This window comes from Nannospalax galili, unplaced genomic scaffold (genome assembly GCF_000622305.1).
Source record: "Nannospalax galili isolate Female #2095 unplaced genomic scaffold, S.galili_v1.0 scaffold591, whole genome shotgun sequence".
In the NCBI taxonomy this organism is placed as follows: Eukaryota; Metazoa; Chordata; class Mammalia; order Rodentia; family Spalacidae; genus Nannospalax; species Nannospalax galili.
In genome coordinates, this window is record NW_008330926.1 from 2354719 (window position 1) to 2369941 (window position 15223).

A 15223-nucleotide genomic window follows, 5' to 3' on the forward strand; every position below is an offset into this window, starting at 1 on the left:
ACCACCTCTTGATTTTGGATTAAATTGAGTTTTCCTCTGCTCAGATACCTGGTGGCATCATTGAAGATTCCTGTGTCTTACGTGGAGTCATGATTAACAAGGATGTAACCCATCCACGAATGCGCCGCTTTATCAAGAACCCTCGCATTGTGCTACTGGATTCTTCTTTGGAGTACAAGAAAGGGGAAAGCCAAGTAAGTTTCCCAGTTTTATTCCTTAAAGTGGGCTCTGAGCGCTAAAGTGGAAGAATAAAAATGAAGCTTGAAAATAATTGGTGCTGCCTTGATTTTACAATGAGGAATCTGAAGCCCAGAATTGGGGGAAAAGCATGATAAAAGATAAATTAGTCCTTCATTCTCTCCAGCCCCATTCATTAATTTTTTTTTTTTTTTTTTTTTGGTCTCAAAACAAAAACAGAACTAAACAAACAAAATCACCAAGCCTGGTGGTAAAGACCTGTAATCATAGCTATTTCAGAGGCTGAGGTAGGAGAATTGCCAAGTTCAAGCCCTGTCTCAAAATAAAGAGGGTTGGCCATGTGTCTCACTGGTAGAGCGCTTGCTAGCATAAGTGAGGTCCTGGGTTCAATCTCTAATACCACAAGAAAACAGAATCCAAGTTTTATTCCTGCACAGGAATATTCTCTTAGTTTACTTGTAGGGAGACTGAGACCAAGAAGCCAAGACACCCACTCGAGTCAAGATGAGCCCAGAGTGGGGGCTCCAGATCTCCTACCACACCCAACCCTTCCCCCCACACCTCACCCAGAGAACAAGTCAGGACTCAAAAGGCCTTGGCTTAGCAACCAGTAGGCAGTCATGTAGCTACTCAGAACCCCAGGTGCCCGCAGGGTCCTGGCACTGGGATGCACTTTTGACGTTAAACAAGAACCTGCTTCCCACAGGTGAGGTGTTGTTGCCCAAGCTGTTATTAGGAGCAGGGCCTAGTGGGGAGCATTTAGCGGGCTGCTGCTGCCCCAGGGCCCTGTCTGCCCACCTCCTTGAAGCTTATCTGGCTTCTGTCAGCATCTGCCACGGTCCTTCAGTCATTTATTTTTGAGACAGAGTCTCACTATATATCCCTGGCTTGCTAGAACTTGCTATGTAGACCAAAGTGGCCTTGAACTCAGAGATCTGTCTGCTTCTGCCTCCTGAATGCTGTGATCAAAGGCAGGCACTACCACACTCACCCCATCCTTCAGTCTTGCTTGCAGTTCCACCTCCAGCCATGAGCAGGTTCTCACCCCCCCTCCTTTCTGTCTGTCTGTCTGTCTTTCTTTCTTGGTCTTTTTGAGACAGGGTCTCCCTGTACCCAGCTGTCCTGGAACTCACTATGTAGACCAGGCTGGACTTGAACTCATAGAGATCCTCCTGCCTCTGCCTCCTGAGTGGCTAGGATTAAAAGCTTGTGCCACCATACCCGGCTTCATTAAAATTTTTAAGTCCAGCCAGATGTGGTGGCACATGCCTTTAATTCTCTGTGAGATTGAGGCCAGACTGGTCTACATAGGGAGTTCCAGGGCAGCTAGAACTACAGGGAGATCTATTTTGTTTTGGGTTTTTTGTTGTTGTTGTTTTGTTTGGGGTTTTTTTTTTTTTTTTTGTCTTTTTGAAACAGGGTCTCCCTGAAGCCCCACCTGGCCTGGAATTTACTACATAGACCAGGCTGGCCTGGAACTCACGGAGATCTGGCGTGCACCACCACGCCCGGTAGGAGATCTTGTCTTAAAAACCCAAAGAATTAGCTGACCTGTTTGCATGGCAACTAGTGGCCTATTGACGTGCTTGCAGCTGAGCCACACCTCTCTGTTCCTATACCCTGGGCCGTCTGCCTTTAGTTTCGGGGGCTAGATTCAGCCTAGACTTCAATATGGCGTAACTATGGTGAAGAACATGCTTTATCACAGGAGGTTACATTGAAGGTGTTCAGAAAGGTCCAACTCAGTGAATGAGTTGAACTGACAGGTATGAGGGTCGCAGCTTTCAACATTCAAACTCATACTTTCTGGGATACATGAGAATGCTGGATGTGGTGAGTCTAGCAATTGGGATGATCCTGAATAATTTAACCAGCCAGGGATTTTTAGGGGTGGTTTGTTTTTTAACATGTGTACGTGTGCCTAGGGATATATGTGGAGGTCAGAACAACTTGGGAAAATCAGTTCGCTCCTTATAATGTGTGTTTTAGGAATCAAACTCAAGGTTGTCAGGCTTGGCAGTAAGTTCCTCTACCTGCTGAGTTATCTTGCCAACTCCTATCCCAGGAATTTTTAAACCAGTGCCCTTTTTTACTTGTATGAGTAAGTGTACCCGTGTCATGCAGTGCCCGTGGAAGACAGAAGAGGACATGGGATCCCCTGGAAATGGAGTTACACGACGGTTATTAGCCACCTTGTGGGTTCTGGGATTTGAACCTGGGTCTTCTCTAAGAACAGCCAGTGCTCTTAACAGCTGAGCCATCTCTCCAGCCCCCTGTTTTTATTTTTTAATTATGGTATCTGCAGTTTCTGTGTGTGGGTATTTGTACTTGTACATGAGTACAGTCCAAAAGAGGATGTCAGGCCTCCTGGAGCTGGAATTACAGGCAGTTGTGAGTCGCCCAATATGGGTGCTGGGAATTACACTCAAGTCCTTTGCAAGAACAGTACACATTCTAAACCACTGAGCCATCTCTCCAGCCCCAGTCACTGTCTTTTCTTCATCACAGACTGATATTGAGATTACACGAGAGGAAGACTTCACCCGCATCCTGCAAATGGAAGAAGAGTACATTCAGCAGCTCTGTGAGGACATAATCCAGCTGAAGCCTGATGTGGTCATCACAGAAAAGGGCATCTCAGGTAGGGCTTTATCTGTTTTTCCAGCCTGCCTTTGAGGTAGAAGAGGGTAAGTGGTGTTTGTTTGTTACTGTTTTGTCCCTCATAGTGACAGCCGTAAGCATGCTCTGTTTAGAGTACTTCAAGGAGAAAACCATTTCAGAACCCAGGAGTGCTGGTATGTGGTTTGACATCTCTACTCTTGAATTTCAGATTTAGCTCAGCACTACCTCATGCGGGCCAATATCACAGCCATTCGTAGAGTCCGAAAGACAGACAATAATCGAATTGCTAGGTAAGTTAATCAGATAGAAGTAGTGGGTTTTTCCTCTCTTTTTTTTATTTTTTTTGTAGCTGCATAATATAGACATTACTTGACAAGATACAGGCTATGGTAGAAATTACCTGGATATAGCTGTTGTCTTGTGAAGTTCTCTATTCTTAACAGTGCCTGATTCTCTTCTGTATTGACCCTAAGCATTTGTGAGCAGCTTGTGCTTAGACATCAGTAATCACTGCCTTGGCAAGTATCTATTACATTTCTAAAATAATAGCTTATCAAAAAGTTCTATTCTTGGTCGGGTGTGGTAGTGCACGCCTTTAATCCCAGCTCTCGGGAGGCAGAGGCAGGTGGATCTCTGAGTTCAAGGCCAGCCTGGTCTACATAGTGAGTTCCAGGACAGCTGGGGCTACAGGGAGACCCTGTCTCAAAAAGACCAAAAAAAAATCTATTCTTGCCAGATGAGGTGGTGCACCTTAAGAGGCAGAGACAGGTGGATCTCTGACATCTGAGGCCATGGTTTACATAGTGAGTCCCAGGTCTGCTGGGGCTATATAATGAGACCTGTTTCAAACAACAACAAAAACTTTTCTCCCAGCCAGCAAGACGACTCACTGGTAAGAGTAGCCTGTTTCATTGATGGATACAGTTTTTTGAGATAAAGTGTTGCTGTGTAGCCCCACAATTCACTCTTGGCAAGGTGACCTCAAATTTACAGCAGTCCTCTGACTCTGCCTCCTCAGTGCTAGGCTTACAGGTGTGTGCCACCACTCATAGCTGGTAATCTGTTTCAGCTGGCTCCAAATATAGCAGAACCATCCGTTTTATTTTTTGTTGTTGTTTTTTGAGTCCAGACCCTGTAATCCCAGTTGGCCTGAAACTTCTGTGTAGACCAGGCTGGCCTTGATCTCACAGAGATCCACCTGCCTATGCCTCTTGAGTGCTAGGATTAAAGCTATGTATCATCACTCCCAGGCCATCTTGTTTTCTTGATAGGATCTTTAGCTGCTCTGAATGCAGCTATAAAATGCATTGTTTCTACACTGATGTCTACACTCAGATTCCACCTATTTCTATTACTATTTTATTACTGGGCATAGTGGTGCCTGCCTTTAGCCCCAGCACTCAGGTGGCAAAGGCAAGAGAATCAAGAATTCAAGGCAGGTACATAGAGAGTTTGAGGCCAGTCTGGGCTACATGAGACTGTCTCAAATAAAAACAAAAGAGCTTTTTTCCCCTTAAAAATGCTGTGAATTGGTAGCACACACCTTTAATCTCAGCACTCAGTAGGCAGAGGCTGACAGATCTCTGGTCTGCATAGCAAGACCAGCTGGGGCTACAAGGAGACCATCTTCCCCATGTTGTAGCTCTGACCTCCAAATGTGTGCCAAGACATATGTGCGTGTACGTAATACACAAATAACTAAGTTGTTTTTTGGTCTTTTTGAGACAGTATTCCTGTAGCCTCAGCTGGCCTGGAACTCACAGAGGCCTGGGATCAAAGGCCTCTGCGCCACCATGCCCAGCCCTAAGTGTTTTTTTTGTTTTTGTTTTTTTCTTGTCTTTTGGAGACGGGGTCTCCAGCTGACCTGAACTTGCTATGTAGACCAGGCTGGCCTTGAACTCACAAAGATCCACCTGCCTCTGCTTCTCAAGTGCTGGAACTAAAGGTGTGCGCCACCACTCCTGGCCTAAGTGTAATTTTTTTTTTTTTGTCTTTTTTGAGACAGGGTCTCCTTGTAGCCCCAGCTGTCCTAGAACTCACTATGTAGACCAGGCTGGCCTCGAACTCACAAAGACCCACCTGCCTCTGCCTCCCAAGTGCTGGGATTAAAGGCATGTGCCACCATGCCCATCCTAAGTGTAATTTTTTTAAAGGACTGGAGAGATGGCTAAAAAACACTTGCTGTTCTTTCAGAGGATCCAGGGTTCTGTTCCCAGCACCCACATGGTGGCAAGCAACCCTTCCTAAGTCCAATTCCAGGGGATCCAACGCCCTCTTCTGGTCTCATGGATACTGCACATATGTGGTGCACTCTTTTGAGACAGGGTCTCCCTGTAGCATCAGCTGACCTAGAACTCTTATGTAGACCTAGCTAGCCTTGAACTCACAGAGATCCACCTGCCTCTGCCTCCCGAGTGCTGGGATTAAAGGTGTGCCCCACCATGCCCAGCTGGTGCATTTTAATTTTATGTATATGAGTGTAATGCCTGCATATAGGTAGGTACACCTATGTCATGCAGTGCCTGAGGAGGTCAGAAGAAAGCATAGAATACCCTGGAACTGGAGTTATATATGGTAATTAACCACCATGTGGGTACTGGGAATTGAACCCAGGTCCTCTGCAAGAACAGTCAGTACTCCAACCCCACATAGTACACTTATGTACATGCAGGCATTATGTACTCAAAATACAAATAAATACAATTTAAAACAAATTTTAAAAAATTTTAAAGTTGGCCAGGCCTGGTGGCTCACGCCTTTAATCCCAGCTCTTGGGAAGCAGAGGCAGGCGGATCTCTGTGAGTTCAAGGCCAGCCTGGTCTACATAGTAAGTTCCAGGACAGCTGGGGCTACGGGGAGACCCTGTCTCAAAAAGACCAAAAAAAAAATTTAAAGTTAATCAGAGCCAGTGTGATGGATGGTGCACGTCTATAATCCCAGCACTGAGGTAAGAGTTATCTCCATGAGTTTGAGACCAGGCTGGGCTATATAGTAAATAGAAGGTAGACTAAGTTAGAAGGAGAAACCCTATTTTTTTTTTTTAAGGGGGAGTGGAAGGGAGCTAACAAGATCGCTCTGCTGGTTAAGGTGCTTGCCATACAAGCTTGGAAACTTGAGTTCAGTCCCCAGAATGGACATAAAGGTGAAAGAATCACCATGAAGTTGTCCTCTGATCTCCACATATGTACCCTACCTACCCCCAAAATAATTAATTAAAGTGGTAATATCATTTGCAAGCCTGTTGGCCCAGTACTGGGAGGCCAAAGAAAGAGGGTCATGAGTTGAAAGTCATTTTTGGCTACATAGGGAGTTTGAGGCCAACTTGAGCTACATGAGACCTTGTCTCAAAACAAAAACTAGGCATGATGGCTCATGCTAAATTTCAGCACTCTAGGAGTCAGGCAAGAGGGTTGCCTTAAGTTTGAAGCCAGTCTGATCTAGGTCATCCTTAGCTACTGAATGATACTGACTCAAAAGCAATGCAAGGGCCAGTGAGTTTTCTCAACAAGTAAAGGCACCTGTCAACCAAGCCTGAGTGTGAACCCTGGGACCTATACGGTAGAAGGACTGAACTGATGTCTTTCACATATACACCCACACATACGTGTTCGCATACCCAAAGTAAGTAAATGTAATTTTTTTTAAAGCTACTAAATGGAGCTGGGCATCGTGGCACACTTCTGGCCCTGGGAGGCAGAGGCAAATGGATCTCTGTGAGTTCAAGGCCAGCCTGGTCTACATAGTGAGTTCCTGGCCAGCTGGGGCTACAGGGAGACCTTGTCTCAAAAAGACTGAAAAAAATGTCAAAAAGGACCATTGGTCTTACAGGGCCATCCTAGTACATACCTTTAAATCCTAACACTTGGGAGATGGAGCTGAGAACGTCAGGAGTTTGAGGTAGCCTGGAATAAATAAGACCCTGTCACAAAAGAAGAAACTTGACATTTATTAAAATTAGGTAATACATACAGCCCAAACTGATGTGGAATACTGTAGTGTCCAAGCTGCCTTGAACCCACATTTCTCCTGCGTTCTGGGATTATAGATATTTGCCCCTACTCTCAATTCTTAAATCAGCTTCTTTTGATTACTTGGCTTTGGGATCATTTTTGGTATAATCCTATTATTGGCATTCAGACACATCTGAATACTATAGGATGGGTTATATTTAGAAATAGCCATTAGGAGCCTGGCATGGTGGCACACACCTTTAGTCCCAGCACTTGGGAAATAGAGGCAGGGGGGTCCCCCCCCCCAAAAAAAAAAGAAAGAAAGAAAAGAAATAGCCATTAGATGGTATATATAATATGTGCATGTTAGATATGCATGGGAAATCATTTGTGTATAGCTGTACCTGGTTATGTTAGTGATTACTTGCCTTCAGTATATATACTTTTATTACTAGGCCTTATTAGTTTAAGGAACTTTGCTCTGTGCATTTAAAGTCTTTTCTGCCAGGCAGCCCAGCCATACAAGTATGTGTTTCTGCCAGGCAGCCCAGCCACACAAGTATGTGATTCTAGTATTATGCTTTAGTCCTAAATCTCTAACCACAGACTATAGACTACTAGGGATATGGATAAAAGCATCTGGAATTACATGGTTCTCCCTACTTCCACCCACCAGAGCCTGTGGGGCACGGATAGTCAGCCGACCAGAGGAACTGAGAGAAGATGATGTTGGAACAGGAGCAGGCTTAATGGAAATCAAGAAGATTGGAGATGAGTACTTCACATTCATCACTGAGTGCAAAGACCCAAAGGCTTGCACCATTCTCCTTAGAGGGGCCAGCAAAGAGATTCTCTCAGTGAGTCAGTGTTGTTAGCTTTTCAATACTATAACAAATGCTTAAGATAAATCAACTTTAAAGAAAAATAGATTTAACAGTTTTTTTTTATTTCAGGCCAAGATCCTTTGAGCCTATGTCAGTGCATAAAGTTTGTATGATACATAGCAAAACCACTCACTTGGTGGTGGGGAAGTTAAAAAGAGGAAGAGAGAGATGGGGATGTGGTTCATTTGGTAGAGCACTTGCCAAACTACATGAAACCCTGGATATGATCCCTAATACCATATAAACTAGGCATGGTGGTATTTCAGAAGTCCAAGGTCATCTTCTATTATATAGAGAATTTGAGGCCAGCCTAGACTTTAAAAAGACAGTAGAGTGTGGGGAAGACCACGTCCCAGATTGTCTACTACCTTCCAATACTACTAAGTTGGGGGACAAAACCTTTAACATCCAGTCCTTTGGGAGATAATCTGGATCCAAACTATAGTAACACTGTTGCCAACTTAATAGCTGTTAGTTGGGAGCCTGGTGGTGTGGCTCATACCTGTCCTGTAATCCAGCACATTTGAGAGACTGAGGCAGAAGGAGTGCTGCAAATATGAGGCCAGCCTAAGCTATTAGTGAAGTTTCAAGTTGGCCTATTCTTTCCACCCCACCCCTTTATTTATTTATTTATTTATTTATTTATTTATTTATTTATTTATTTATTTTGAGAACAGGGTCTTTTTCAGCCTGAGCTGACTTTGAACTCGCTATGTAGCTGAGAATGGCTAAATTCTGATCCTCTTGCCTCAGTCTCCTGAATGCTAGGATTATACGTGTGTGCCACCATGCTCCGTTTATGTGGTAAATTGAGCCCAGGGCTTTGTACATGCTAGGCAAGCATTCTGCTAACTGAGCTACATCCATTCCTAACCTTTTTGTTTGTGTATGTCCGAAACAATTCCTTCTAGCTCTGTATAGACTCAATCATGGGAGCACTGCCTCAGCCTCCTCTGTGCTGGGATTACAGGTTTGAGCCACAGACCCAGAATTACTGCTTATTTATTCCCTCCCTTCCTGTTGCATGTATTTATTTGTGTGCGTGCGTGCATGCACGCGCACTTGTGTATGCAGCTGTACACTTTCATCAGCACTCATGTAGAGATCAGAGGGTAACTTGTGGGAGTCATTTCTCTCCTTCCACCATGTGGGTCCCAGGGATTGAATTTAGGTTGTCAGACTTGGTGGCAAGCCTGCTGAGCCATCTCTTCTGCCCCTCCCTAATTTCTTAAGTTGAAATTATAATTTTTCCCCTGGTGAGAGTAGCTTTCTCAAAGGCATAGCTAGTAAAGTAGTAGACAGTTTGCACTGTACCATGTAATCTTCTGAAATACACAACTAGGAACTAATAGGTGTGTTTCTTTGTAGAGTAATACAAACATAAAGACCTACCCTCAAGGTTGAGGTAATACACCATGATTCTCTTACAGCCCCCCTCCTATGCTCTTCCACATTCATGAGTTATTCCTAAGAAAATAGCATCTGCTCTCACCAGTAGGGGTTCCAGGGATCTTTCCCAGTTGTCCTCTGTGGTTAACTAAAAATCTTAGCAGAGATTCTTTGTTGCCTCTGATTTCTCTATAAGTCATTAAGCTGTCTCTGCTTCCCCAAGGAAGTAGAGCGCAACCTCCAGGATGCCATGCAAGTGTGCCGTAACGTTCTCCTGGACCCTCAGCTGGTGCCAGGCGGTGGCGCCTCTGAGATGGCTGTGGCCCATGCCTTGACAGAAAAATCCAAGGCCATGACTGGTGTGGAACAGTGGCCATATAGAGCTGTTGCCCAAGCATTAGAGGTCATCCCTCGTACCCTGATCCAGAACTGTGGGGCCAGCACCATCCGTTTACTGACCTCCCTTCGGGTGAGTTCATCTCCATGCTCTTACCTAGCTAGGGTAGGGAAGCTGTGTTTGGACTAAGGGGATGATTTTCTCTGTAAGCACACATGATTCAAGTGTGTGTGAAGGCCTTTGGTGTCCTTCCTCGGGAGCCATCCACCTTGATTTTTGCCCTTTTTTCCCTCCCTACATTTATTTAGAATGTATTCGTGCATGGCATGCATGTGAAGGTCAAAGGACAGCTTGCAGGATTCTTTCCGCCGTGTGGGTTCTAGCGGTAGAGTTCAGGTTGTCAGCCTTGGTGGAAAGTAATTTTACATGCTAAGCCATCTTGCCAGCCCCTCTACCTTGGTGTTTATTATGTTTTTGTTTTGTTCTTTCAAGATTTTGTTAATTTTTATTTTATGTGTATGAGTATTTTGCCTGTACATATGTGAGTGTACCATGTGTCTGGTGTCAGTGGAGGACATTGGACCCCCTTGGAACTGGAGTTAAAGATGAGTTTTAGCAGCCATATGGGTGCTTGGAACTGGATGAGAGTCTGGGTCCTCTGGAAGAGCAGTAAGTGCTCTTAACTACTAGGCCATCTTGTCAGTCCCCTCACTCTTTTGAGACACAGGTCTCATTGGCCTGGAGGTGACCCGGTAAGCTAGGCTAGCTAGACAGTGAATTCTGGGGCTCTACCTGTCTGCTGCCTTCTCAGAACTGAAATTAGAAGCCCTTGTCACCACACCTGACTTTTTTATGTGTGTTCTAGGGATCAAACTCAAATCCTTAGGCTTGCACAGCAAGTACTTTACTAGCTGAGCTATACTCCCAACCCAAGAGTTTTGATGTCTGGCTCAAGCTTTTCTTACAGATTGTTCTTTTAACATCTTGTTTTTGTTTAGTTTTTTGCCTATTTTCTAACAATTGACTTGTTTTCGGTATATTTTCTTTTGTTTCTGTTTGTTTCACCTACAGGCTAAGCACACACAGGAGAACTGTGAGACCTGGGGTGTAAATGGCGAGACTGGTACCTTGGTGGACATGAAAGAGCTGGGCATATGGGAGCCATTGGCTGTGAAGCTACAAACATATAAAACAGCAGTGGAGGTAAGACTTCCTAAGATGTGGGGATGTTATGTTTCCAGATACAATCAGCTACTATGTCTGGTCTAGTCTTGAAGGGAAGGGATTATAAACTGCAGAGTAGTCCCCAAAGACCTCCTAAGGAATTCCATATCTCTACTTAATCTTTCTTTAGCTTATACAAAAACAAGGTAATAACCCTTTCTTAGGGAGAACTGAATTGTACATTCAAGACTCTGAAAAGGTAGATTTCAGATAAAATGGTAATTCTCTGGGAGGAACTAAGAGCTACAGCTAAAAGAAAACAGTGTTTCCTTCTGCTGACCCCTTTGGGACTTTTACTCTTAGACTGCAGTTCTGCTGCTCCGGATTGATGACATCGTCTCAGGCCACAAAAAGAAGGGGGATGACCAAAGCCGGCAAAGCAGTGCTCCTGATGCTGGCCAGGAGTGAATGGTGGGCAAGGTGACCAGCGCACAGAACCAGCAGTCTCCCCCTTCCTGAAGCAGAGTCCAGGAATACTGTGGATGTCTTTGTTGGAAGGGATCAGGTTGAGGGGCAGCCCCCCATCCCAGCTCAGTTTGCAAAAGGCACTGACATGTAACTCTTCTCTATTGTAAGCTTTCCATTTAGTTTGCTTCTAATGATTAAATCTAAGTCATTTGAGATACTCGTTACGTGTTTTTCAACTTTGGGTCATATCTCTACCTCCTAGCAAAGCAAGAGGAGGCAAAAAACCTTATTGTGGGGGGAAGAAGGAAGCAAAGGCGTCTGGAACGAGGTCGGTCAGTCTCTATTTACTAATTTACTGCTGCCTTTTTTCTTAAGCCTAAGATGTAGGGGGTGGGGGGGATGGCTCAGCATTGTAGAGGACCTGGGTTCGATTCCCAGCACCCACATGGTGACCAACAACAGTCTTGTAACTCCAGTTCCAAGGGATCCAACACCCTCTTCTAACCTCCGCAGGCATTGCAAGACGTCAGTGTACCTACCTACCTACATGTAGACATTACAGTCATACACATAAAATAATACATTTTTTAAAAAAATGCCTGGTGTGGTGGTGCACGCCTTTAATCCCAACACTCAGGAGGCAGAGGCTGGCAGATTTCTCTGAGTATGGTACCAGCCTGGTGTACATAGTAAGTTCAGGCCAGCTGGGGCTACAGGGAGACCCTGTCTGAATAAGACAGGAAAAAAAAAAAAAAAGCAACCTAGGTATGGTATTCCTCCTGCCTCTGCTCCCAGGCCCCTATTTGCCTGTTTCACACTGAATGTGAACATTTTGGGAAGACTTGGAATTCAAAGGATATTACTATTAAGGAATGCTACTTTAGAGTTGGGGGTATAGCCCAGTTTTTTATTTTGTCCTTTTTATTTTTAGAGCCGAGAGCTGAACCCTGAGCAAGTGCTCTACCACTGAGCTAAACTCCTGCCTCTGCTCCCAGGCCCCTATTTGCCTGTTTCACACTGAATGTGAACATTTTGGGAAGACTTGGAATTCAAAGGATATTACTATTAAGGAATGCTACTTTAGAGTTGGGGGTATAGCCCAGTTTTTTATTTTGTCCTTTTTATTTTTAGAGCCGAGAGCTGAACCCTGAGCAAGTGCTCTACCACTGAGCTAAATCTCCAACCCCTACAGCCCAGTTTTTAATAAAAGCATCCTGCAGTTAACCAGGCAAAACCTGCCTGAACCATGATTGTTTCTCGGCTATGGTTGTATGTAGAGCCACACCCAGTACCCGCTTGGGCTCAGGCCTTTGACCTGAGAAACAGGTAACAGTAACATTTGGCCTCTACATAGGTATACCTGTGTGCACACATGCATAAAAATACATTTTGTTAGAAAAGTAGAGAATCCTAGGGCAAAGAAGATGACTTACCCGATAAGAGCACTAGCTGTGTAAACCTGACAACCCAAGTTCCATTCCTGGAACACAGATAAAAAAGCCAGATGTGGCTAGGCATGGTGGCATATGCCTTTCATCCTAGCACTCTTTGGAGGCAGAGGCAAGCAAATCTCTGAGTTCAAGGCCAGTCTGGTCTACATAGTGAGTTCAGGCTAGCTGGGGCTACAGGGAGACAGTCTCAGAAGAAAAAAAAAGCCAGACGTGGAGATACTCTTTCCAGCACTCTGCGAGATGGGTCAGCTAACCAGGAGTACACAGCACAGCAGCAGACTCAACAGAGTGGAAGGTGAGGTCCTCTGACAAATACACACCTGTTGTTCCAACACACACAAATTTTTGAATGTTAAGATTAGGGATGATGGTAGCACATGCTTTTAATCCTAGCACTTGGGAGACAGAGGAAGTAGGTCTCTTGAGTTCAAGGCCAGCCAGGGCTACATAGACCATGTCTCAAAAAATTAGGGACAAGATGGCTCACCAGGTAAAGGCACTTGCCACCAAGCCTGCCAACCTGCGTTTGATGGCCAGAATGCCACAAGGAGGAAGCCAGTTCCTACAAGTCCTCTGACCTCTATAAGTACAAAGTTGTTTAGGTGGCCCTTCACACAAATAAATGTAAAGCATATGTTCTCAACAATAATTTCTTCAGAAGTTTTGATAAGACTAAAACACAAAGCTGGGTATATAATCTCAACACTTGGGATGTGGAGGGAGGAGAATCTGAAGATTAAGGCCAGCTCATGTTAAATGTGGGACTCTCAAAAACCCACAGTCTAGGGATACAGTTCAGTCGTAGAGAACTTGCCAGCATGTGTAAGGTCCTGGGCTTGATCCCCCAAACACACTAAAAGTATTGCCTATATATAGTACCTGAAGAATTAAAGGTCCTAAGTTAGTTGTACCTTGGAGATTCTTTCCATTTGTAACCTAGTTGTGTAAGTTCACTGTGATGGTACCTCTAAATGTTTAACCATGGATTATATAGTAGTCAGTCTATATAGTAGACCTACTTCCTCTGTCTCCCAAGTGCTAGGATTAAAAGCATGTGCTACTGTTGTCCCATTTGTTTTTGGTTTGTTAATATATATTTTTTAAAGCATTGTGTCTCATGTGGATGTTAATTACCAAACTATGAAATGAAGGCTTTATTTATTTATTTATTTTGGTCTTTTGGAAACAGGGTCTCCAGCTGGCCTGGAGCTCACTTTGTAGACGAGTTCAACCTTGAACTCACAGAAATCCGCCTGCCTCGGCCTCCTGAGTACTGGGATTAAAGGCATTTGCCAGCACGCCCAGCCAAAAATATATTTTTAATTATTTTTATGTATGTGAGTGTATCACCTTCATGTATGTAAGTGCACCCATGTCATGCACTGTCCGTTGAAGTCAGAAGAGGGCATCGGATTCCCTGGAACTGGAGTTATAGACAGTTGTTAGCCTCCAAGTGAGTGCTGGGAACCAAACCTGGGTCCTCTGCAAGAACAGTCAGTGCTCTTAGCTGCTGAGCTATCTCTCCAGTCCCATTTTGTTTTTTGAGACAAGGGTTTCATGTAGGATAACCAGAAATTGGTCTTTCCTCCACATCCCAAGTGCTGGGATTACCAATACGCTCCTTTGCCCGTTTTTGTTTTTTTTTTTTTTAATATTTATTTTTATTTTAGGTGTACAAGTGCATGCCTGCATATATTGAATGCAGCCGTGTTGTCCAATGCCACAGAAGTCAGAAGAGGGCTTCAGATTCCCCTGGAACTGGAGTTAAGGACGGTTCATAGCCACCATGTGGGTGCTCAGAATCAAACCCAGCTCCTCTGCAAGAGCAGTCAGTGCTCTTAACCCCTGAGCCATCTCTCCAGCCCCTTATTATTTTTTTTTTAAGAACCACATGATTAGAAGCATTTCATTACAGCTTTAACATACTCAGTAACACATTACAGAGCAAGGATACATCTCTTTCAAAGGTGGCTGTAAGTTTTTAGGTTCACACTTGAATTAATACAGTCATACAATATTGAACACAGTATAAGTCCTGTAAAACATACAATCAAATGAGTTTTTACCCTTTAAAGATCTCCATTACATTTTAAGATATGCTGTTTCCTACATTTTAATGCTAAGAACACGTTTGCATGTGTCTTTATGTATCTGATTATTACTAGTCACAGTCGGTTACACTCGGATCCTTAGTATCTGAGTATGGATATAAAGTCATCAGGTAGATTTCACTCATAATATTTATCATGTCTACTATTTAACATGAAGTAAATTTTTATGCTACCTCCTCAAATATGTCTTTGTTTATTTGTTGATTTTTCTGTGTGTATATCATACAGAACATCCCATACAGTCTTATTCATCTATATACCCATTTCCCAAATGGCACCATCCCATAGCGTCCCCCCTCCCACATACAGGAGCCCACATACTATTTCATCCCTGTTACTGTGACAAAAACCTGAGTTTTTAGCCTTTAAAAAAGATCTCCATTTCAGTTTAGAATATATTGTTCCTTGCAGAAAGACTCATTGTTTTTGCTACTAACACGGAGATGTTGGTGCATGCATCTCTAATCTGTATATATCTGATTATTACCAGTCATAATCGGTTGCACTTGTATCCTTGGCACCTGTGTATGTCTATAAAGTCATACACAGATTTCAATGGTAATGTTTATCACCTCTAACAATTAACATAACATAAATTTCCATGCTTCCTCCTCAAATATAATACATTTTTTTAATTTGTTGATTTTTT

General features: G+C 43.8%; 1 protein-coding gene across 1 annotated transcript in view; it reads left to right on the plus strand.

Annotated features, from left to right (window-relative positions):
- The window catches only part of Cct3 (chaperonin containing TCP1 subunit 3), a 32234-nt gene extending 21002 nt beyond the window's left edge, over positions 1 to 11232 (plus strand). Inside the window, exons 8-14 of the mRNA XM_008853595.2 lie at positions 45 to 194; positions 2707 to 2839; positions 3029 to 3110; positions 7447 to 7627; positions 9267 to 9512; positions 10452 to 10583; positions 10908 to 11232. Coding sequence (XP_008851817.1) covers positions 45 to 194; positions 2707 to 2839; positions 3029 to 3110; positions 7447 to 7627; positions 9267 to 9512; positions 10452 to 10583; positions 10908 to 11012 — 1029 coding nt within the window. The 3' untranslated portion in view covers positions 11013 to 11232. The remainder of the gene's footprint in view (positions 1 to 44; positions 195 to 2706; positions 2840 to 3028; positions 3111 to 7446; positions 7628 to 9266; positions 9513 to 10451; positions 10584 to 10907) is intronic.
- Positions 11233 to 15223: the final 3991 nt, after the last annotated feature.